Genomic DNA, 25526 nt, shown 5'->3' with positions numbered 1-25526 from the left:
TGCCTCACCTTTGTGCTGGCTTACTAGTACTATTTAGTCATCAAACAAAGTGGCAGAATGAGGGCACCTGGATGGCTCAGTGGTTGATCATCTGCCTTTAGCTCAGGTCATGATCTCAGGGTCCTGGATTTGAGCCCTGTGTCAGGCTCCCACAAGGAGCCTCTGCCTGTGTCTCTGCTGCTCTTTCTGTGTCACTCATGAATAAACAATCTTAAAGCACACACAAAGTGGCAGGATGGTATAAACAATGATAAAAAAAACAAAAAACAGAAAACCTTGAATAAAGTCTGAATAAAATCCACCACTAATTACTATGCAATCTTAATTAAGTTTTTCGTATCTCTGGACCTCACCTTTCTCCTCTGCAAAATCTAGGGGTTGACCTAGATTAGTGCTTTTTAGACTGTGACGTGTGCAGTGCATAGAGTCTTCAGAAATGACCCAGGTGAGGAAGGCCTGGCTAAGTAGGGCTCTACATCCCTTACCCTGACTTTAACCAGATTAGCCATATTAATTGCTTTTATTAAAGATGATTCTTACACATTCATTTTTTAAAGGTTTAAATAATTTAAAAGAATTAACCAGAAAAATCAAACATCAGGTTGACCCTAGATGATCTCTAATACCTTTAACAGTTGTCCATTTACCTTTTTATGAGGAATCTCATTCTGCCAAGGTCCAGTGAGAGCAGTTATAACTATAGTTTTAATGACCAGTGGTAGTAGTATCCAAGGGCATTGATCTCTTGTGGTCCTGTGGGGATTATATAAGTCTAATTGTTCCCCTTATGAAGGGTTCAATGACTCTTGATGAATTGGGTGGAGAAGAAGAAATGAGAGATAGGCAGAAAACTAGACCAATTTGATGTTAATCTAGGGGTGCAGTGGAAGTTAACATCTATGAGTCTAATGATGCTTTGGAGTTGAAACCAGGAGGTACTGATACAATCAAGTGTCATGATGCCTCATGAAGGCCATAGTACTTTCTATTTCCCCTTCAGAAACACCACTTAGTCAATGATTGGTCACAAATTGTCACATGTGTGGTGCTTATTGAACAAATCCTGGGCTAACTTTGTGATTAACAGCTAACTATATTATTTGTTCCATTCCAAGAAATTTCTTAGTGATCTCTAAAGACCTGTGAGTCTTCATAAGCATTCTAAAACAATAATCAGGGGATCCCTGGGTGGCTCAGCGGTTTGGCGCCTGCCTTTGGCCCAGGGTGCGACCCTGGAGCCCCGGGATCGAGTCCCACATCAGGCTCCCGGCATGGAGCCTGCTTCTCCCTCCTCCTGTGTCTCTGCCCTCCCCCTCTCTCTCTATCATAAATAAATAAATGAAAAAAAAAATAAAACAATAATCACCGGAAGAGGTCTAGTGGGAGAAAGGAAGAAAAAGCACAGCAGTCTGGCTCATTTCTGTGAGGTGGCACAGTTACTTAAGTAGTCATTGGGAATGTGAGTAAAGAGCATAGCCATAATCTAATTGTATGAAACCAGGATGAGTCATCTCATGCTCCAAATGGTAACTACAAAGGATGACTTTTGTACACCTTGCTTTAGGAACATCAGAGAAAAATCTGTATTGATAATAAACCTCAGCCCTGTGCCCAAATTGGGAAAGGTGCCTCAAAAAGAGAATGAAGAGAGAGTAAGGTCCTAGGGAAGTCCAATTAAGGAAACCTACTTCCCCTTCCTGTCAGCGCTGTGAAGACATCATCTCAGTTAATACAACAATATTAGCTGGACTTTATTAGTCCTAAATGTGCTTAAAGAAACCAAGTTTCAAAGAAATTAAGTAAGTTGCCCAGGTCATAAAGATAATAATAAAAAGAAGTGTTGGTCTTCAAACCAAGGTTTTCCAAAAAAGATTGTTTCTCCAATATAATCCCAAAGAGGTGAAGGAAGTAGTACAGAGATTAATCATTTCCACGGTTAGTCTACTGTAGGGGAGTCACAACTCCCCAAAAAGCACAAGATGAGAGACCAGGGCGTATTGAGGAAAAAGTCAGAAGCTTGTGAAAACCTATTCAGTCACATAAGAGTTCTCTAAGTCAAAGGTAAGGGAGGAGGAGAGGGAAATGAGAATGTGATAAAGCTGACACACAGTTTCCTATAGCTTCTGAAGAGTTGGGGCACGCTTGTTTCGTTCACCATTGTACATTCCAGCACCCAGCACAATGCCTGATGTTGAGTTAATAAATATCAAAGGAAAGCTAAGGAGCTGGGACACCTGGGTGCCTCAGTGGTTTAGTGCCTGCCTTTGGCCCAGGGCATGATCCCAGGTTTCTGGGATCGAGTCCCACGTCGGGCTCCCTGCAGGGCCTGCTTCTCCCTCTGCCTGTGTCTCCCTCTCTCTCTGTGTCTCTTATAATAAATGAATACAATCTTTTTTTTTTTTTTTTAAAAAAGGAAAGTTGAGGAGATAGACGCATGTACCATCCCAAGCCTGTGATAAGTACACATATCTACACATATAGCTACCACATGTGTGAAGGAAAAATGTATGCCTCTGCTGGGAAAGGGCCACATTCATAAAGCTTCTGCATTTATTGCAAAGCCAACTTTACTCATGGACTGAAGAAGTAATTGCCTGTTGGATGTGTTTCAATTACAAGGTTTCTCCTGACATGGGAGAGACTCTCTTCCTGCAAAGTAAAATCCCTGCCTCTATATTTGCTTATTTCCAGTAAATTTCAAGGTAAATATAACAGGAAATTAGAATATTATTTTCTTTCTTTTTTTAAGATCTTATTTATTTATTCATGAGAGACACACAGAGAGAGGCAGAGACACAGGCAGAGGGAGAAGCAGACTCCTCACAGGGAACCCGATGTGGGACTTGATCCCAGGACCCCGGGATCACAACCTGAGCCGAAGGCAGACGCTCAACCGCTGAGCCACCCAGGTGTCCCTGAATGAGATTATTTTCTAACTTGGTTTTGAATGTCTCTCATATAAGCACGGAATAAACACGTGTCAAGATTTATTTAACTCATTGGTGAGAGAGTTAGAAGGATATTAATGCTGGGTCAATGAGCATTTGAGAAACAATATTTATAGGAAGTGAGTGAGGATAGGATATTAGAAGACTGAGAGATTAGAAACTAAAATGGCTAAACTCCTACAGGGCAATAAAAATCATAATCTTTGAATCTGTTTTTCCTATCAGATGGAAATCATTTGTATCTCTACTGAGCAAAAATCTAAAAGTGAACAAGTGTTATCGCAAAGTATGGGCCCTAATCAACAATAGGGAACAACGGCATGCTCCCCTAGAAAAGGAAGTAATCCTTGTCTGAGCCTGTGAGACAACACTCAGGTGTGATAGAGAGAGAGCAGATAACCACCCTCTTGCCTTTTGTTCCAAGTTTGTAATAATTTGTCTTAATAAAGATTGGGGAAAATTATCTCCCTTCTATCCCCAGTTTTAAAGGGCTGTGAGAAACAAAAATAAGGTTGCATTTTGATCATGACCTGGGGGATATGGTTGTCCCACATACCAGATACATATTTTCAGCTCTGAGAATGTGGCTCATAATTTTCTGTCCTGCTCAGAATAGCAGAGATTTGGTGACCCAGTTCGTCATCAGGGTGCAAGACTCAGATGACTGGGCTCGGAGAAGAGGAAGGAAGAGTTGAGACAAAGGTCTGAATAAACAAGGAAGCAGGAGAGGGCAAGAGCTTGGGAAAGACTGGTCTCCAAATGCAGGGTTTGGGGATGGTCCCTGGGGATAGAAGTGGGTACGATTAGGGGGAAAGCATAGAGGACAAACTTGCTTATCTATGGCACATTTGTTTCTGGCATTCTCCAAAGCAAAGATAGGATTTGTTTGTTCTCAACTGTACCTGACGTTAAGATTTTATTATTATTTTCTATGTGACCCAAAAATCTTTCCCTGAAAGAAAAACAGACATACTGTCTACTTGGCCAAAACATTAATACATATTTAGTTTAATCTAGTCATTGACAGTAAACTTCAGTGAAATAAACCAGGGTGCTGTAATCACTGTTCTTTGTAATTTAAGATAGCCAAATGTTTTACAACAATCAGAATTATATTTTTGTTCCTCATTATTGACAGACGACACATGCCAGTAACTCCTCTACAGAGTGTTCTGACATTATGCAAATGTTTGTGGACCCAATTCAAAAGAACACCATGGTTATTTAAGAGGGTGATACTATCTCCCTTGGTCACACATAGCACTTTTTAAAATTCTAACAAAGTGGCAGACCGGAGCCAGAATTGCCTTTGTTTTGTTTCTGTAGAAAAATGGGTCTACCCCACAGAGTCGTTGTTGGGCTATCATGGTTCATGCTCTTTCCTTGAATATGGCCCTGAAGAGTTAACTGCTGCTTCTGTGCTCGGCCACCATCCTGTAATCTGGCCTTGGATTTGGGCAGCTGACAAAGCAGTGGAGTCTTCCTTAGGGACCCCAAGCTAAAACAAAGAAGCAGATATGTGTTCCCAAAGAAAGATGCTTTTGCTAAGAAAGAGGTAGGACAGAGATGGGATTAGTAGAAAACAGAGGAAAGGAAAACCCAACACTATCCCTCAAGACAAAGAATGAACAAAATCACTCCAGGAAGCATTGGAGTAGGAGAGAACAATCTTAGAATGGTGATCTTTTCTAACACAGAGGATAATCAGAACACAATTCAAAAAATAAAAGAAAATCTCATTCATTTTTTTTACTAAAATCATGGAAAAACAATCAGTCTTGCTTGATAAATGGAAAATTTTAAAGAATTTGTAAAAGGAAAAGCAATGAACATTACAGGACACTAGACAAAAGAATTCCTTCAAATTACAGAAAAAGGAGGTTTTAAAAAAGACTATTTGAGAGAGAGAGCAAGCACAGGAGCGGGGTGGGGGAGGGGGTAAGGTCAGAGGGAGAGGAACAGAGGGAGAGGGAGAAGCATACTCCCACTGGGCAGGAGCCCCACTTGGGGCTCAATCCCAGGACCCCGGGATCATGACCTGAGCTGAAGGCAGAAGCTTAACTGACTGAGCCACCTGGGTGCCCCTAAAGGGGCCCTTTTAAAATTCAGTACTCAGGTGTTTATTTTAAAAAAACAGTAAATGGTGGCAAAAAAATGTGTTCATTTTTTCAAAAGCCCTTCATCTTTCCATACCACGTATAATGAGAATGATGACTTAAAAATAACGACTCAAGTCTTTGAGTTAATATTTGCTCTGATTTTTTCCCACCAGAGAATTGTTTTGGTGAATAATATCCTTGGTCTTTCATATTTGCCAGGTACTGATCTTTCACTAATGATGAGAATATTTAAAAAAAAAAAAAAAAGGCTAACAACAAATGTTTTGATTCCCAATTAAATGTACTCTGTACTAAGAGATGAAAATCAGGGACCTCTAGGTATGTATAACCCCAAATCAGTTGTACATGCCTTTGGAATGAATTTTTTACTTTTCTATGAATCTAGTTCAAGTACGGAGTTAGAATCTTTCAACTAAACAAGTGGAGTAACACTGAAGCCTCAAGAGAGAATCTTGGTCCACTTCATTCATTGCTTCAGACTTAGAGCAGCAAGGCTACCCCTCTCTGAACTCCCTTTCTAGAACACACCTTTCGTGGAGTGAGATGAAGGAGAAAGATGGTAGGAATTAACTAATTTGTTGAAAAGGCTTCTCTGGGTAGCTGCGACAGGGGCAAAAAGAAAAGGTAGTACTCATTACTGGATGGAAATGTGGATCTGGGACATAGTAAATGAACTTCTTAACTTTCACATTTTTAATGTCCAGCTCCTGCTATGATGCATTCAGATTAAAACACACACACACACACACACACACATACACACAAGAAAAGCAGTGAGAATATCAACAGAGGATTTAAAAGTCATCTGTCATTTCCCTGTGGAAAAATAGTAGTGATATTTTTGCATTCCTGTGGAACTCTCTTCAGCAGAAAAATGAGGAATGAGTGTTATCTTTGATTGCATAATTGATATTTGTCTTATCTACTCTTTTTGTTGTTTGTGAAGTATCCAGAGGCTAGAAACAAGGTCTTAATTGACTTTCACACATGGAGTTCTCACTCAAAATTATAGCCACCATTTATTAAATGCCTACTATGTGCTAGGTACATGGTAGGCACTTTAAATATGTTATTCTAGAATATCTCAAAGATTTAAAAAATTCTGAATTATTCTACAAAGTTCCAATACCTAATGCTGATGAGCCTCATTGTCAGTCACAGTATTGTATGTGCTCTGACACATATAAGCAGTAATTGCTAGTAAGCTTCTTCACATTTCTCATCCTACTACATTAAAGAACAACCCAAATTAGTCCTATTTTTTAAAGATTTTATTTATTATTTATTATTTATTTATTTGAGAGAGAAAAAGAGCACGAACAGGGGGGAGGGGCGGAGGGAGAAGAAGGTAGAGAAGCAGATTCTCCAATGAGCAGGGAGCCCGACATAGGGCTCAATCCCAGGACCCCGAGATCATGACCTAAGCTGAAGACAAACACCCGACTGAGCTAACCAGGTAGTTTTTTAAAAAGCTAAGTTTTAACTGTCATGCTTTGCCACCTTTGGTAACTTCTGAAAATATTTTTCTATTGATCGTTTTCAAGAACAAAAGCAAAACACTGGAAACAAAAATTTACTGGGAAAGAACAAATTGGTGAGATAAGATAGTTATTTTCAGATAGAAAACATTGATGTATGGTATCCATGAAAAACCACCGTATTAATGAAAACTGATTCTGAATTTCAAATAGAAAAAAACTAGTAACAGACATTTCCTACATATTTATTAATGCTTTAATAGAAAGATCAAAGACATGAAGTATAGGGGCATTTGAAATACTTTCATATGCAAATTTAGAACACAGTTTTGTTTTCTAGAGGTATTAAACATAATGCTTTTCAATGTATGAATCACCTGACTTGTATAATGAGGACATTTATATTAAATCTGGTAACTTCTGGACATCAAAATTAGGATGCTATGGACACCAACCTAGGTTTAAGAACCTTTCAGCTCTATCCTCTTTTATTCTGGAAAATACTACTAAAATCCCTGTGATATGGCCTTTAAATGAGACACTTCTTCTTGTCATTCCTTCTTTACCATAATTATTTATTCATTCATGTATTCAACCTTTAATATATATAATGTATGGTAAATAACATAGATGTAAAGAGGAAAAAGAAACAGCCCCCTTTTTTCAGTTATCTTACATTGCAAGAGTCAGATAATTTTTTTAAAAGATTGGTTTATTTATTTTGAGAGAGAGAGAGTGCACAGAGGGGATGGGAGCAGAGGGAGAGCATCCTTGAGCAGACTCCCCTCTGAGAGCAAAGCCTGACACAGGGCTGGATCCCACAACCCTGAGACCATGACCTGAGCCAAAATCAACAGTCAGCTTAGCCACCAAGGCACCCCAGGAATCAGATAATTTGAACACAATGCGATATTCTATAACCAGGGATAGAGTTATGTACAGGAGCTTTGGGAGTATAGAGAAGGAAGCTCTTAACCACTAAAGTGATGTAGGAACATGAAAAAATAGGAGCTAACCACTGGATGTGGGTGGGCAGGGCAGGAAGAAGGGCTTGGAGCATTTCAGGCCAAAGAATACAACCTGTCCAGGTGGGGTGAGGACCATCAGATTCTAGAAATGACAAGTAAGGCTGAAGCAAAGGGTTGTTGGAATGCACACAAGACTGACCTGTGAGTAGAAAGGTAATCAGGATCACATCATGAAGGCTCATGGTGAGGAGTCTAAACAAATGGCCAACTGAAGAGTTTAGAAGTGCCAGGCAACATCGCTAGGGCCTGGGTTTCGAAAGCTCCTTTTGGCTGCCATGTGGAAGACAGCACCTCACACGCACCAGCAGGAATCTGCTGTGGGAGTCTGGGTATGAAATAATGAAGACCTGAGCAAAATTAGTCGTTGTGGAATAGTCAGGGGGAGACAGACTCAGGAGGTACTTGGAAGACAGGATCAACAAACTGATTGACACACTGATAGGGGAGGATGAGAGGGAAGGAATAGAGGAACCTCCCAGATGTCTAGACAGGGTAGGTGTATCCTGGTGTCATTAGCTGACACTGTAGTCTCAGAAGAAGGAGAAGCAGAGTCAGGGGAAGATAATGAATCTTATTTGTGATATATTGAATTTGAGGTGTCTGGGAGATACACAAGTGGAGAATTCTAAGTCCCATTAAAACCCTGTGAGTCCTCAGGCATTGAAAGATTGTATCTCCTGCCCAATCCCAGCAGTTAAACCAGAAACAACCCAAAACCATACAGCAAGTACCAGGAAGGCCAAAAATGTTTTATTTTTTTCTAATAAGGACTTTTCAAAAAACATTACCAAAATATAGATTTCAAAAAATATGTTATATATATATATTTATTTCTCTAAAATTTATATTTTTATAAATGTGCTTACCTATATAAATATATTCATATCTTACTTTTTTTTCTGCCTCTGCTTGGCACAAGACAGAGACATGTGCATAAACAGACTGCCTGTTGGGTACTCCAGCCTGGGAGATGACGGGGACAGTGGTCAATCCTACTTCTTTCTCTACAGCTTCCCATGTGCTGAAGAATTCATATATCTGCCCCCAGCAAATGTACGTAGGGTTTTACACTAACATAAGCCTATAGAAATCAAACAGAAAAGGACAGTTCATAGGCATCTGAATAAATCTAGTTCAGAGCTTTTATGCCAACTCTTACTTTCCTTTTTTTTTTTTTTTAATTTTGAGAGAAAAAGAGCAGAGGGCAGAGCAGAGGGAGAGTGAGATAATCTCCAGTAGATTCCATGCTGAGCTCAGAGCCCAAAGTGGGGCTTGATCTCATGACCCTGAGATCACAACCTGAGCCAAAAACCAAGGGTCGGATGCTTAACTGACTGAGCCACCCAGGTACTGCTCTATTTTCTTTTTTTCTTTTCTTTCTTTTTTTTTTTTTTTACTGCTCTATTTTCTTATTTGATATGTTCCCTGCACGTCCATGTCTGCCTGTCCATTAAGTAAATAGCACACATTTACCCATGTCAGAGTTTCTCAATTTTTAAAAAATATTCATTTATTTATTTTAGAGAGAGAGAGAGCATGCACGAGCAGAGGGCAGGGCAGACAATCTCAAGCAGACTCCCCACTGGGTGGAGAGCCTGACTAGGGACTCGATGCGTGACCCTGAGATCATGCATGACCTGAGCTGAAACCAAGAGCCAGACACTTAACCGACTGTCACCCAGGTGCCCCTCAAATGGCTTTTATGAGAAACCCCTGGTGGGTTTATTCAACTAGATTGTTGGGCCCCACTCCCAGGGGTTCTGAGTCACTAGATCTGGGATGGGGCCAGAGAATGTACTGTTCTAACAGGTGATCCTGCTGCTGCTAGTTCAGTGCAATCTGATAAGCGAATTTTTTTTCACAGTTGAAGCAATTAGAGGAGAACTGAGACAAGAAATTAATTTTTAAAATTCACCAAAATAGACAAAAGGAAGAACTTGCTGAAAGCAGGGTGTGTTCATGATGAAAGCATCATCAGGGTAACTGGGGTGGGATGGGATCTTGCTTTTGAATAAAATATGAGATTATTTGCCATGACATTCCACTTTATTTTAGCCTAAAAAGTCTACTTTGATTCAAAATGCAGTTGATGATAAAAAGGACAAAGCAACTAATTCTGCATTTCCAGACATCGGAAATAGCTGTCACATGTACTTGCATAGAACAAGAATGATCTTTTGAGAGAATAAAAGTAACTTGAGTTTATAGTTCTTAGTCAAGAAGCTGTCTTTAGTTGCTTGATTTCTGAATTTTTGCAAACGACATGCCCTTCTTTGAGCAAACGCCAATTTTCCCACCCAGTAAACAATCTTCATTGGCTACTTTGGCCACTATTATCTTGTAAAAATAATCCTAATAGGCAGGAATTTTAAAATTGCAAGAAAGCAGGGAATAAATCATATTTGAAAAGAGAAATGTATATGGCAAGGTTTAGAAACAGATTGGTAATATTTCAAATTTTTAAAAAGATATTTTCAGTTGAATAGAATTTAGAATTTTTATACAACCTTAGTATGACCCAGGCAACTCCCAACTTAGAAATGAGCTCTGTCTAGAAGTGTTAAATTACTGTACACCGGAAACTAACATAACACTGCACATTAACTAATTAGAAAGAAAATAAAAACTTGAAAAAAAAATAAAAACCTTCCTGGGAAGTCATTTGTTTAGAAGTTGGAACCATTTCCAAATAACATTATTATACTTATGACATTCTTATTTAAGGTTGCTAAGGGGTTTTATGTGCAAATGCAAAGAAAATTTACAAAATCCTCAAGATAACTGAAATACCAGATCGTTGTGCAGAAAAGGTAGAAAAAAATCATTTATTTTTTATTATTTTTTTAGATTTTTAAATTTTTTTTTTTTATTTATGATAGTCAGAGAGAGAGAGACAGAGAGAGAGAGAGAGAGAGAGAGAGGCAGAGACACAGGCAGAGGGAGAAGCAGGCTCCATGCAGGGAGCTGGACACGGGCCTCGATCCAGGGTCTCCAGGATCACGCCCTGGGCTGAAGGCAGGCGCTCAACCACTGAGCCACCCAGGGATTCCCCCCAAAATGTCATTTATAAAATAAACTTTCTATTTGTTGGAATGTCAAAGAAAGTACTCAATGGAACAGGGTGTCTTCATTCCTAGCTGTGTGGTCTTGAGCAAATCATTTATCTTTTCCCAGCCTCAGTTTTGTGGATTGTAAGTGGTAGCCTTGGTTGAGAGCATTAGAAACAACGTTTAACTTATAATGTCGGCTGAGAGCATTGGAAACAATGTGTATCAACCCCCCTCTCCCAGTTGGATACACTGATGCTGTCAGTACAGTAGATCCCCCTTATCCAAGGGGGATATGACATCCCAAGACCCCAGTGGATGCCTGAGACTGTGGATAGTACCTAACCCTATACTTACTATATTTTCCCCTATACACATATACATATGATAATGTTTAATTTATGAATTAGATTCAGTGAGAGATTAACAATAAGAATAGTAAAGTAGAATAATCATAACATAATGTAGGGGCACCTGGGTGGCTCAGTCGGCTCAGCATCTGCCTTCAGCTCAGGTCCCGGTCTCAGGGTCCTGGGATCCACTCCGAGTGGAATCAGGCTCCCTGCTCGGTGGGAAGACTGCTTCTCCCTCTCCCTTTGCTCCTCCTCCCTGCTCATTCTTTCTCTCTCGAATACATGAATAAAATCTTTTCAAAAGCAATATACTGTAATAAAGGTTATGAAAATGTGGTCTCTCTCTCAAGATATCTGGTTGTACTGTACTCACTCTTCTTGTGATGGTGGGAGATAGTCAAATGCCCATGTGATAAGATGAAGTGGGGCGAATGATTCTGATGTTGTGACACTGCATTGGGCTGCTACTGACCTTAAGATTCGTCAGAAGGAGGATCATTTGCTTCCAGATCAGTGTTGACTGTGGGGTAATTAAGCCTCAGAGAGCAAAGCTGCAGATGAAGGAGACTAGTACACCACTTATTACACTTTTATTAACCACCCATTCTTTACCGGGAAGAACTCTAGCAGGTTTCCTATTATTCCATTTAATCATCAAAATGATCCTAGGAGGTAGGTATAGCTATTTTCATTGTTGTAAGTAGGAAAAAGAAAAGGGAAAAGGTTTACATTTTTAATATTAAAAACTAGTACCTAAGGAAAAAAGATACATTTAACTAGAGGAGGGTGATAACCCTGGAATTAACTGTATCATATTTATAACTATTATCTCACTGATTCTTGCAGCTACTCCGTGAGATTGGAGTGACTATTTTTTCCATTTTATAAGTATTCTGATAATCAGCACATTTCAGAGTCTAATCTATAGTAGGTAATACGGCTTGAAGACTCATGTGGAAGAGACACAGGTTGATACAATATTGGTGGCCCTTACAAAGCAACGGTTTCAGTGTAGGATAATATGGTCAAGGGATAGAATAGCCTATAGAAGGGGGTCGTGGGAAAGTAATAAGAAAGGTCAGCTGTAATCCGTTGATTGAATGTACCACATGTTCTGAAAACAGATGGGTGTAATCTAGGGAACTTCTGGATTTGATGGATGTAAAAATTGCAAATGCTTTATCATTCTGTACTCAAAGATCAGCTATAAATTTCTTGGTTCCTAAGGAAATTGTTATTTATAAATAAATAGTCTCAGGGATCCCTGAATGGCTCAGCAGTTTAGTGCCTGCCTTCAGCCCAGGGCATGATCCTGGGGTCCAGGGATCAAGTCCTGCATCGGGCTCCCTGCATGGAGCCTGCTTCTCCCTCTGCCTGTGTCTCTGCCTCTCTCTGCGTGTGTGTCTGTCATGAATAAATAAATTTAAAAATCTTATAAAATAAAATATTAAAAGAAATAAAATGTTTTCATTTAATGAAAAAATAAAACATCAGGGATTTTCAGACAATTTACCAACCGAACCCTAGCACTTGTTAGGCATTAGGCCAGGTACTGGAAATATAAAGATAATAAGAATGTTCTTGCACTGCAGGCCTTCACTTCCTCATGAGAAGACATCGGTAAACTGCCAATTACAACACAAGGAGATTAGCACCATGAGGGAGGCATGAATCTACAGCTGTGAGAGATAGTCCTGGAAAGGCAGGATTCATCCTTCATCTGGCCTGACTTCCAAAGTGTTTGCTTTTTACTTGAATCAAAATGATTAAAAAAAACTTTTTTTTTTGTTCCTGCAGACCCCTTACCCAGCCTCCCCTAATGTTGACATCAAAACTAAGAAATTCACACTGTCACAGAACTGTAGTGGTGTGTCTCCTTTGTCTGTAGTCTGATGGTTTCTCAGTCTTTCCTGTTTTTGTTTTGTTTTGTTTTGTTTTAGGACCTTGACAACTTTTGAAGATACATAATGAGGTGAAGGATTTGGGGAAGCATACCACATAAGGGATGTGCCCTTTTCACTGCATGCTGACAGCAGGTACAGGTCATTAATAGTTCTCACTACTGGTGATATTAACTTGGACCACTTGTTTTACATTATGTCCGCCAGGTTATTCTACTGTAAGGTGTTGTTTTTCCTTTTGTAATTAAATATTTAAGGAACCTGTGATGTTTTCATTGAAGAAATTATCCAGATCTTTTTTTTCCCCTTGAAAACAGTCTTATTGATGGCACATTGTGTGGTCAAAGCTATGGTATTAGAGGCTTAGAAATGAGACTGTATTTATATGAAGAGCAACCAAGTATAAGGTCCATGTATCTATCCCCTAAATGAATGTTCTGTTAAAGTCTTCAAACCCCCATTTTCCAGGGGGAAAGAAACTATGAAAGAGACAAGTGAAGCATATCTATTGATGATTGGGACGTACATATAGTGTGTATCATTGAGGGTCTCTCAATTCCTGTTTACGACATCACTTGAATTCAGGCAATCACTAATCTAAAGCTGGGAGCACAGATACTCCCAAATTTGAATTTGTAATAGGTACGAAAGGCATTTTTTTTCCCCCTGGGGCTGCCCTAAATTAAGAGGAAAATATTTCTCTGGAAAATCCTGTGATGCGACACTGGTCTTAGAGGTAGGTATAAAGACAGATTTATTAGTGATGAACTCTTACACTATAAAAATATTCAAAGAAAAAAATATTCAGGGTCCTGGGATCAAGTCCCTACAGGGAGCCTGCTTCTCCCTCTGCCTATGTCTCTGCCTCTCTTTGTCTCATGAATAAATAAAATCTTTTTTTTTTAAAGAAATATTCAAAGGAGAACAGGTATGAAAGTCTGCTTGCCTGTGTTTTTGCAGAACTAGCCTTGCAAAGCTAAAGATATATCAACACTTTCCCATGACAGACAATACTCAGGTGATAGAGAAACAAGAATTCTCTACAAAACTTTGGTTCACAAATCTGGCTAATATTACCAAATTCAATCATACCGTATATCCTATTTGAGAAAAGTTTTGGAAACACAGGGAAAATATTAACAGTAGTGATCCCCTGGGGAAATTTTTGGCGTCTTTTAGTTTTTCATTTATAGTTCTGTACTATTGGATTTTTTTTTATTGACTTTGATCAGGTCTTAGTCTAAACTGAGAATTAGGAAAAAATTTAAAATATTTATTCATGAGAGACAGAAAGAGAGAGGCAGAGACACAGGTAGAGGGAGAAACAAGCTCCATGCAGGAAGCCTGATGCTGGACTTGATCCCGGGTCTCCAGAATCACACCCTGGGCTGGAGGCAGCGCTAAACCACTGAGCCACCCGGGCTGCCCTAAAATCCTATATTTAGTAAATAGTAAGGCTTGCTGTAAGTGAAATGAAGGTCAGAACACAGTAAATTAGTCTCAATAGGGGTTACTGACATATCCAAAGACATTGATAAAGGGAATTGTTCTACGACAAAAGCTTGAGAAAGTGATTCTAAGTTTATGTGGGACTCAGTGGGTGCCCGAGTATGTGGTTGGTTATTTAGCCACTACCTAGATTTTTCCATTTAGAAGTTTATAGTTTAACAAAGCGAGGGTTTGAGAAGCCCTTTGTTGTTCATTTAGATTTTGCATTATTTAGAATCTTGCCCCAAATTTTAAAATTAGAGAAAGGGGTGCATGATCAAATTATTTTTCTGTTCTGTGAAAAGTAATAAACACCTATTAACAGGAAGAGTATCTCACTGAACATTTCCAAGTTTTTTTTTTTTTTTTTTTTTACATAATTATTTCCTATAAACCGGAGAACCTATTTATGGAAAAGCCAAAGGGGAAAGTGCCTTAAAAAATATTACAGATATTAAATAGGGGGTCGGTGAGGTTTACCCAGGCCTCACCTAAGAGCAAAAATTCCAATGCCTCTTCAGAGGATTAGGTTCCCCCCAAACACCTGGGCCCCTCCTCCCCACTTCGCACTCAGAAGAATGAAGGCCTGTATTCCCTCCCGGACTCTGAGTGAGCCGGTCAGTGTGTGTAACTCCACTAGTAACACAGAATCCTGGCAAATTAAATGGTAGGTAAACACGGGAACAGGATACAGAACAAGTAAACACGAACAGGATACAGCTTTCTTGCAAAAAAAAAAAAAAATTAAGCCAATATTTAACAAATGTTACCCCTGATGAAACACATTTCATCAGTTGGCCTTTCAGACATTTTTTTAACATTTTTCTGTTTAAGAAAATAACCTACATTAAGCGTCTTAGGAGTAAACAGGGTCGGGATCCCTGGGTGGCGCAGCGGTTTGGCACCTGCCTTTGGCCCAGGGCGTGATCCTGGAGACCCAGGATCGAATCCCACATCAGGCTCCCGGTGCATGGAGCCTGCTTCTCCCTCTGCCTGTGTCTCTGCCTCTCTCTCTCTCTCTCTGTGACTATCATAAATAAATAAAAATTAAAAAAAAAAAAAAAAGGAGTAAACAGGGTCAGCTTTGCAAAGATACTTTTGTTGCTATGCTGGAGCAACATGTTTGTGCACATTTATTACAGTTAAGTTCCAGGTACAACAGGGCTTGCAACGGATTTCTTAGAGACCTTTTTTCCTTTTTCCTTAGAGAACTTTTGCATATGTGCTGCCGAAGCGAGCACTCTTAGAGACCTTTGGAAGCGTATCCTGGGTTCGAAACGGGGCTGGCTCCACAGATAATGGTGCGTGTGGCGGTAAAAGTTGAAAGAGTAATTCTAGAAATGCCCAGGGAAACAGCTGTTAATAATTCCCCCGTAGCCCCTGTGGGCTTTTTGTCGTTTAGTGGAAGCTTCAGAAAGTCGCGCCAGGTGTGTTTCTCACTTCCACCGCCTTCCCTCCCGGAGTCCACCTGTCTCCGCCTTTCCCCTCGCGCTCGCGGTATTTCCGTCCCGCGAGGGCCGAGGCCGGTGCGCATGGGCGCGTGGGCTCTCCGGCGGGCGCGGCCCCGCGCGACCCCCGCCGCACCTGTGCGCGGCCCCCCGTGACCCCCCCGTGCACCTGTGCGCGGCCCCCCGTGACCCCCCCGTGCACCTGTGCGCGGCCCCGAGTGATCCCCACGTCGCACCTGTGCGCGGCCCCGCCGCACCTGTGCGCAGCCCAGCGCGAACCCCGCTGCACCAGTGCGCGGCCCCGCGTGCCCCCCAGCCGCACCTGTGCGCGGCCCCCCGTGACCCTCGCCGCACCTGTGCGCGGCCCCCACCGCACCTGTGCGCGGCCCCGCGCGACCCCCGCCTCACCTGTGCGCGGCTCCCTGTGACCCCCGGCGCACCTGTGCGCGGCCCCGCGCGACCCCCGGCGCACCTGTGCGCGGCCCCGCGCGACCCCCGGCGCACCTGTGCGCGGCCCCGCGCGACCCCCGCCGCACCTGTGCGCGGCCCCGCCCCGCGGCGCCCCCGAGGTCGCGGCCCGCGTGCGAGGCGAGCGCCGCGGGCCGGCAGGGGAGGGGCCGCCCCGGCCTTCCGAACCCGGCGGCCCGCTCGTCACGTGACTGGACGGCGGCGGCGGCGGCGGCAGCGGCAGCAGCGCCGCTCGCCGGGCGGGCTCAGTTCCGCTCGCGCGGGAGCCGAGCGCGGAGGGCGGGGGAGGGCCCTGCGGCCGCCGCGGTCGCCCAGCGGCTCCCGGAGCGCGCGGCGCGTCCCCCCGGCCCGGCCGGGCCGCTCCATGCCGCTCGGCGGCGGAAGTGCGGCGGGGGGCGGCGGCGGCGGCGGCGGCTCGGAGCGCGGGAGGCCGCGGCCCGGGCCCCTGCGGCACTAGCTCCGGGCGCCGCGCCCCAGCGGCCGCCGCAGCCTGCATGCCCCGCGCTGCGCCTCGTCGGGCCCCGCCGCCGCCTCCCGCTCGCACGCGCCGCCGCCGGGCGCCGGAGTAATATGCTCACTCGGGTGAAGTCCGCCGTGGCCAATTTCATGGGCGGCATCATGGCTGGCAGCTCGGGCTCCGAGCACGGCGGCGGCGGCGGCGGCTCGGACCTGCCGCTGCGCTTCCCCTACGGGCGGCCGGAGTTCCTGGGGCTGTCTCAGGACGAGGTGGAGTGCAGCGCCGACCACATCGCCCGCCCCATCCTCATCCTCAAGGAGACCCGGCGGCTGCCCTGGGCCACCGGCTACGCAGAGTGAGTGCGGCGACCCCGGCGGCGCCCTCCCCGCGCGGCTGCAGCCCCCCGGCCCCCTCCCCCTCCCACCCCTCCCCGGCCCCGGGGCCCTCCGGGGGCCGCCGGCGTCCAGGCCGCGGCGGGGGCCTCGCTACGCACCCGGGCAATTCCGCTCCTTGCCCCCGCCCCCGCCCCAAGGACGCGGCGGCTCCGGCCGACCGTGGGAACGCCGGGGTCGCAGCGGCCCGCGGGCCCCGGGGCTGTGCCGCTGGGAGGAAAGTGCGTAGGACAGCCCTGCTCAAGTTCGGAGCGCGGCGGCGACTCTGGTCCCCGCGCCCACCCCACCCCCACCCCAGCATCCGCGCCTCCGCGTGAAGTTTGTGGGGTCGAGCCGGGAGGAGCCGTCGCGGCGCTTGGGGCTGGGGGGGGGGGGGCGTGGGGCGCGTCCGCGCGCGGGGGCGCACCTTTCAGAAGGGCGCGGGGTCCCTAACTCAGCCTCGGCCGCCTGGCGTCTCCCTGGGCGGGTAGCAACCCCAGCGCGGTCCGCAGGCGCCAGTCCTCTAACCCCCCAGCCCCCGGGCAGGGGGAACCTATTTCAGGGCTCTAACGGCAGCGTTTTGGTAATCAGCTTTGGCGATTAAGCGAGCGTTGGAGTGATTTACTATTTCAGGAAGTGACTCGGTTGGGTTGACGACCTGGGGAGGAATGGGGGGACGGAGGGAGGATTTTAACACCCCCCCCCCCCAGCTACTCCTCCATTGACTATTAAGGAGCATCTTACGAATGGTAGGGTCGGTGGTAATTTTCGCCCTACGCCGCGTTACCAAACTGGGACATTCTGAGGGTGGGATTCAGGGGACGCGAGATCGGGCTTGATCACCGCCCGGCGGCCGCCCCAGCGCACGCCCGCCGCGCGCCCCGCACACCTGGCGGTTCTCCTCCGGCCGCTCGGCCCGCGGGTCTGGGCCCGCCCCCGGCCCTGAGCGGCCTCGCTCGCTGATTGGCCGGCCCGGGAGCCAATCCCCGCTCCGGACGCCGCGGCGCCGCGAGGCTGACCCGGGCCTGGAGGCCCGGATCCCCGGGGCCCGTGTGCTCCCCGGAGCGCGGGTTCGGGCCCCCGGCCCGGTGGGCGCGCTCCCCAGGCCCTCCCTTCCCCCTCTCTGACCACGTCTCCGTGGGTTTTCATAGAGATCGCGAGTTAAGTGGGGCTGGGCGACGGGCGTGGGAAAAATGGGGAGAAAACACGTGAGAAGGCTGGGTGCTTGGCAGCGAGAATTAACCGCAGGACCCGCGCGGCCGAGACTCCGGTGCGGGGCGCGGGGTGCGGGGTGCGAAGTTGAAGCTGGACTTCAGGAGACCGGCCGGCCGCTGCGGGGAGAAAGTGCCTGCCCCAGACACAGCATGCACCGGTTCTTGGATGAAACTGTTAAAACAATTTTTGTTTAAAAGCTCATTTAGACGCATTGGAAGCAAAAACAGCTGGGAGGTCTACTCAGATTGTGTAGGTGGGGGCCCTTGTGCCTGCCAAAAGAACCCCGAACTACCTGGCTAGTTGTCACCTGGGTGGGCTTCCCAGGCCAGGGGCACCTGTCCGAGGGGCAGAATGACAAGCGGACAAATGGTGAGAAAGTTCTGGGAAGTAGGAAGGAAGATGTTAAAACACGTGTGGAAGCTACATGGGTGCAAGGAAAGGAGGGCCTCAAACAGGAAGAAAAGGAAAGAGGACTAAAACAAGCAGTTTCAGAATGTTTGGATCCTTTGGCAGGCACATGATGTGCCAAGGACTGTAAAAAAAAAAAAAAAAAAAAAAAATCTATATATAGGAATCTGAAATGAGACCGGTAGCTGGGATAGATGGGACTCAGGGGCTCTATCTCCTCCTAGGTGGGCCTCCATTTCCTTATCTCTAAGAAGTTCACCTTTTTCTAGGCCCCGACATGGGAAATGTTCAACTTGAAGGTTACAAAGGCCACTGTAAAATGTTTAATTTTAAAAATTAGTTATAAAAGTAGTACATGATGGGGGAAACAAAGGCAAAAGAAAAAAATGTCCTTGCTGCCCACAGCCCATTGTTAAGTCCTTGAAACAGGCAGAGTGACCTTCCTCTAGAAACTCAACTGCCTCCATGTCAACACTTTCCTAAGGGCAAGAGGCAATGGTAGGCCATCCTCCCAGGATCCTGTATGTCTACTTTAACTTAAAGGAATTTCCAAAGAAATTTTTATTAATCTCTACTCCCCAATATCTACGTTGGCAATCATCCCCCAAGCGTATGGCCCCCTGATGTAGATCTAAAGGTTCTCATGACTAAGGTTTTATCAGACAGTAATGAATGACTTTTATCTAATGAAAGCTAGCCCCCCTCAAGGTCCTGGAAACCTTGCTTCCAACATTCTTTAGAGATTTACTCTAACCCCCTCCCAACTTGAAAGTATATAATCGCCACACCTCACAACCCCAGTGCAGCTTTAATAAAACCACCTTTTTGCACCCAAGATGTTTCTTTTTTTTTTTTTTTTTAAAGATTTTATTTACTTATTCATGAGAGGCAGAGAGAGAGAGAGAGGCAGAGACACAGGCAGAGGGAGAAGCAGGCTCCATGCAGGGAGCCCGACGTGGGACTTGATCCCAGGTCTCCAGGATCAGGCCCTGGGCCGAAGGCCGCCCTAAACCACTGAACCACCTGGGCTGCCCCCAAGATGTTTCAAGAATTCTTCATTGGCCATCAGTTCTGGAACCCAGCATTTCCTACATCAGTATATACTTGTGAATTCAAGCAAAGACCTGTACATATATAAATGGAGGCACCCACCTCCCCCAACACACACATACTCCCTAGGGGTAACGACTGTAATGTAGTGTTTGGTGTGTGTGCCTTTCGAGACTTATTTGGATGCACTTATAAATATGTATCATGGTTTTTTTTTTTTTTTTCTCCTCAAGATAGGCTCTTACTAAGTATGTAATTCTATGGCATTTTCAGAAAACACTATGTCTTGGACTTTATTCCAAGTCAATACATATAGAATTACCTCATTCTTTAAAAATATACTTAGTACTAATAAGAGCTAACAAAGTTGGTGCTTACTGTTTAGTGCTTTTACTTTGTCCAGATTTGTATCCCATTTGATTCTCACAACAACCCTTTAAAGTAGGCAGCAACATTTGCATTTGCTATAAAATAGAATGTGTATATTAAAAATAGGATACAGAGGCACTGAATGGTTAAGCAACTTTCCTAGAGTCCTGCCACCTTAGCAGGGTCTGTATTTGAACCCAAGCATGATTCCAGAGCCCACACCACCAAACTGCCTTCTTACAGTGTAATAAATTATGGTGCATTCGTCTGCACCCAGGATGAACCCCCGATGTTGTCCTGCCACCACCCTCTGTCAGATGTACTGTACCGCTTCCTCAAACCTTGAACTATACTTACTCTTCCTGCAAAAACACATCCTGAATGGTCAAAATGGCTGAAATAGGGAAGGGGAGAGAAGGAACCTTGGGGCTAGGATCAGAGGCTGCTGCTAATCCTGCCCTTTGCCTACAGTATCTCCTGGAAGGAGGAATTCCCTTTGTTTTAGAAGGTACCTGAGAGGGGTGGAATTGGTGGGAAGATTGCTCAGGGTGTGGGGATAAGGAGGATTTTAGCAAGTTAAGGAGAATCAGAAGTGGTTTGCTTACTTTTCTGGAAAGTGAGCTACTTTCTGTGCCTTCCCCAGAGGAAGAATTGGCATCATTTGGTGAATGAGGACTTAGAAGGGAGTTGAACTCTGGTGCTGACCTTTTGGGTGACAGAAAAATTAAGGAGAAAAATTTTTTTTTTTAGCCTCTTATTGTTAATCCTTTTCAAAGAGAGATTCTTTATAGGTTATAGACCTGGAGAGAATTAGCCTAAGCTTGTAAGAATGGAGGATCCAGAAACTGAAGACCCTCCACTCATTAATTCCGAATTTATTGGCATTGTGCTGAGTAGAATTTCCTGGCTCCTCAAAAAGCTTTCTTTTGTGGCTGAGAGTTTAAGGGCCATCTGCTAGGTTGTAAGGTTCTGTAAAGCATTACAGTTATAGATAACATCCACAGGGCTAAAAAGCTTTAAAAAAAAACAAAAACAAACCTGCATTAGCAAGCTTTATCTTTTAGTTTGGCTTTGAAATTGTGGACTTAGACTGTTAGGACTGTTCAGAGAGAGGTCATGGAAAACAACAGTCTGACCCAGAGACCCCACAGGGCAGCTACTTCCTTTGTCTCTCCACAACTGTAAATACCCGCAAATGTTCCCTGTGCTTCAGGGACCTGGGAGTTGGTTCAGTTTTTATTGGGTTGGGAGCCCATTTGACCTCTTGCCCGGTTTCTCCAACCTTTCTCTCACCAGTAGTCAGCTGGACTTAGAGATACAAGTAGATGTGGAGTTTGTGCCCAAAACGGGAGTGGTGGAAAATACCAGAGAACATGTAATAGTCCGTAGGAAAGCATCATACTCACATTCTTGTCAGTGAAAAATTTTTGCCTGTGCAGAAAGAAGTAATTACAGCAGAATTTTTCTTAGGTTATTGCTATAACTATATGATTCTTTTTTTCCCCTAGTACTTTTCTTATGAACGTGACCAGACATGGGTACAAAAAGTTACCTTTATGTTCTTTGTGTCTCACAAATTTCAAAATTGTGGTGAAATAACCTTGTTTACATCCAACAAATAGCCCACAAGTATTTAGATTTGTTCTACAATCTGTAGACTGTTCTGTCTCCCCAGCTATTGGCATTAACAATTACCAATAAATCACATCGGTTAGCTGTGCAGTTGTGATGACAGAGAAACCACTATTTCTCTCTTGACCCAAAGCTCAGAAATCCTCTGGCCTTTCTTTTTCCCTTCTAAGCTCCTGGAGCACACTTGCCCCTCTTGCACCTCTTAGCAGAGCTCCTGCCTGGGAACTTCCTGTTTAACTTTTGCAACAGAAGAATCTTGAGTTCTCCACTTCTTGTATAAAGATAAAAAGAAATGAATTGTGGAAGGAGGTGTCCCGTTTCACAAACTTCTCCATAGCATTTATTTGCAGGTGACTTAAAGTTCAAATACATGTATATATGCAGACACACACTTATATAGACGTATACACACCACATTTTCTTTATCCATTTATCCTTCAGTGGGCACTTGGATTGTTTCCATGTCTTGACTACTGTAAAAATGCTGCAATGAACATGAGGGCACAGGTATCTTTGAGTTAGTGTTTTCGTTTCCTTTGGATAGATACCTAGAAGTGAAATTGCTGGATTATATGGTAGTTGGATTTTAATCTTTTGAGGAACCTCCTACTATTTCCCATAACGTCCAAATTTACATTCCCACCAACAGTGCACAAGAGTTCCCCCTTTCCCCCCCACATTCTAACTAATGCTTGTTATTTCTTGTTCTTTTGGTAATAGCCATTCTAACAGGTGTAAGTTGATATCTCATTGTGGTTTTAGTTTGCATATCCCTGAGGATTAGCGATGGTGGGTACTTTTTCACATTCCTGTTGGCTAGCTGTGTGTCTTCTTTGGAAAAGTCTATTCAGATTTGCTGCCCGTTTAAAATATCAGACTTTTTTTTCAGTTGGATGAGTTTTTTTTTTTTTAAATCTGTTTATTTTGGATATTGACACCTTATCCGGGATATGGTTTGTAAATATTTTCCTCCATTCAGTAGGTTGCCTTTTTATTTTACTGATGGTTTCCTTTGCTGTGCAGAAGCTTTTTAATTTGTATAGTCTCACTTGATTGTTTTTGTTTTTGTTGCCTTTGCTTTTGGTGTCATACCAAAGGATTGTTGTCACTTCTTGGCAACAAGACTCACGTTAAGAAACTTACCACCTATGTTTTTTTCTTCTGGGAATTTTATGGTTTCAGCTAGCATTCAAGTCCTTGATCCATGTTGTTTGTGTATGGTGTAAGATAGTAGTCCAGTTTCATTGTTTTGCATATGGTGGTTGTTTTTCCCATATCACTTCTTGAAGAGACTGACCTTTCCCCCATTGTTTATTCTTATCTCCATCATAAATTAATTGGCCATATATGAGTGGGTTTATTTCTGGGCTCTCTGTTCCATTTATCTGTGTGTCTGTTTTTATGACAATATTTTAATTACTATATTACTATTTTAATTACTATACTTTATAATGCAGTTTGAAATCTGGAAGCGTGATGCCTCCGGTTTTGTTCTTGCTCAAGATTTATTTGGCCGTTTGAGGTCTTTTGTGGCTCCATACATATTTTAGCATTGTTCTAACTCTGTGAAAAATGCTATTGGTATTTTTATACAGAGATTATATTGAATCTATGGATTGCTCTGGGTACTCTGGACATTTTAACAGTATTTTTCCAATCAGTGAGCCTGGCTTTGTATTTTCCGTTTGTATTTTCTTTGCTTTCGTCAATGTCTTACAGTTTTCATTGATAGGTTTTTTTTTTTACTTCTTTAGTTAAATTATTTCTAGGTATTTTATTCTTTTTGGTATAGTTGTAAATTGAATTGTTTTTTTTTAACTTCTCTTTCTGATCATTGTTAGTGGATAGAAACACAACTGATTTTTGTATATTGATGTGTCTTGTAACTTTACTGCCTGTGTTTATTTTTATTTTATTTTTTTTAAGATTTTACTTATTCATGAGAAAGAGAGAAGGGCAGAGACACAGGCAGAGGGAGAAGCAGGCTCCACGCAGGGGGCCTAATGTGGGACTCGATCCTGGGACCCCAGGATCATGCGCTTGGCTGAAGGTGGCGCTAAACTGCTGAGCCACCTGGGCTGCCCGCATGTGTTTATTCTAACAGTTTTTTTAAGTCTTAAGAGATTTCTATTTATGTCATCTTCAAATAGTGGCAGTTTTATGTCGTCTTTTCTGATTGAGATGCCCTTCCTTTCTTCCTTTCTCTTCTAGCTTTCTTTTCTTTCTGCCTAAATGTTCTCGCTAGGACTTCAGGTACTATGTTAAATAAAAGTAATGAGAGTAGACACCCTTGTCTTTTTTTTTTTTAAGATTTTATTTATTCATGAGAGACACAGGCAGAGACATAGGTAGAGGGAGAAGTGGGCTCCATGCAGGGAGCCTGATGTGGGACTCCATCCCAGATCCTGGGTCACACCCTGAGCTGAAGGCAGATGCCCAACCACTGAGCCACCAAGGGATTCCCAGCCCCCCCCCCCTTTTTTTTTTTTAAGATTTTGATACCCTTGTCTTGTTCCTGGTCTCAGTTTCTTAGAGGATGAACTTTCAGGTTAGCACCAGTGGGTATGATATTAGCTGTGGGCTTGTCATATATGGACTTTATTACATTGAGATAAATTCCCTCTATACCTACTTTGTTGAGAAGTGTTTTTTTTTTTTTAATCATAAATGCCTGTTGAAAATTGTCAAGTCCTTTTTCTGCATCTCTTTGTATGATCATATGATTTTATCCTTCATTTTGTTGTGTATTAATTGATTTGTATTGAACCATCCTTGCATCCCTGGAATAAATCTCAGTCATAGTGCCTGATTCTTTTAATGGTTGTTGAATTCAGTTAGCTGATATTTTGTTGAGTTTTGCATCTATGTTCATCAGGAATATTGGCCTATAATTTCCTTTTCTAGTGGTGCCCTTATCCAATCTTGGTATCAGGGTAATGCTGGCTTTGTAAAATGTTTTGGAAGCATTCCTTCTTCTGTTATTTGGAGGTTTGAAAGGAAGGACAAATTATTTTTAAAGGCAGATATCTTTGGGATTCCTGATTGGCTCAGCGGTTGAGCGTCTGCCTTTGACTTAGGTCATGATCCCAGGGTCCTGGGATTGAGTTCCACATCAGGCTCCCCACAGGGAGCCTGCTTCTCCCTCTGCCTGTGTCTCTCATGAATAAATAAATAGAATCTTAAAAAAAAAGTTATCTTTTAATTCTAGATGTTTGGTTGTTATAGTTGTCTTCATAGTTTTCTCTGATTTGTCTAATTTGAACAGATGATTGATTCCCCCCTCCCTTAAATTTATTTTTGAATTATTTTTTCTCTTCCAGGAAATAAACACTGTTCATCTGCTTCCATTCTTTCATTCAATCAATGAAATTATTGTATTCCTACTATGTCTCAGGTATTGATCCTGTTCTGGGCCCATACTATAACATATAGTTCTTGTTCTCAAGAAAATTTTATTTTGGGACCCCTGGGTGGCTCAGCGATTAAGCGTCTGCCTTTGGCCCAGGGCGATCTCGGAGTCCCTGGACGAGTCCCACATTGGGCTCCCTGCATGGAGGCTGCTTCTCCCTCCCTCTGCCTGTGTCTCTGCCCCCGCCCCCCACCCCCGTGTGTGTGTGTGTGTGTGTGTGTGTGTGTGTGTGTGTCTCGTGAATGAATAAATAAAATCTTTAAAAAAGAGAAAATAATTTTTCTGTCAATAGTCTTTCCCCTTTTAGTGTCATTCTTTGAAATTAAAGCGAAATCA

At 43.5% G+C, this 25526-nt stretch overlaps 1 protein-coding gene and 1 long non-coding RNA gene across 4 annotated transcripts in view; both read left to right on the top strand.

Moving 5' to 3' along the window:
* The window catches only part of LOC112677817 (uncharacterized), a 33028-nt gene extending 17322 nt beyond the window's left edge, over positions 1-15706 (top strand). Inside the window, exons 3-4 of the long non-coding RNA XR_003147210.3 lie at positions 12915-13010; positions 15571-15706. This is a non-coding gene — a long non-coding RNA (uncharacterized LOC112677817). The remainder of the gene's footprint in view (positions 1-12914; positions 13011-15570) is intronic.
* A 1060-nt stretch (positions 15707-16766) lies between these two features.
* The window catches only part of PPM1H (protein phosphatase, Mg2+/Mn2+ dependent 1H), a 253471-nt gene continuing 244711 nt past the window's right edge, over positions 16767-25526 (top strand). Inside the window, exon 1 of one of the 3 annotated variants that reach the window (XM_025476755.3) lies at positions 16767-17091. In XM_025476755.3, coding sequence (XP_025332540.3) covers positions 16850-17091 — 242 coding nt within the window. In that variant the 5' untranslated portion in view covers positions 16767-16849. The remainder of the gene's footprint in view (positions 17092-25526) is intronic. The other 2 variants (XM_025476756.3, XM_025476754.3) reach the window with 2 other exon arrangements.

The sequence above is a fragment of the Canis lupus genome, chromosome 10, assembly GCF_003254725.2.
Source record: "Canis lupus dingo isolate Sandy chromosome 10, ASM325472v2, whole genome shotgun sequence".
NCBI lineage: Eukaryota > Metazoa > Chordata > Mammalia > Carnivora > Canidae > Canis > Canis lupus.
The sequence above is the reverse complement of the archived record's forward strand: the minus strand, read 5'-3'. Positions and strand labels throughout refer to the sequence as shown.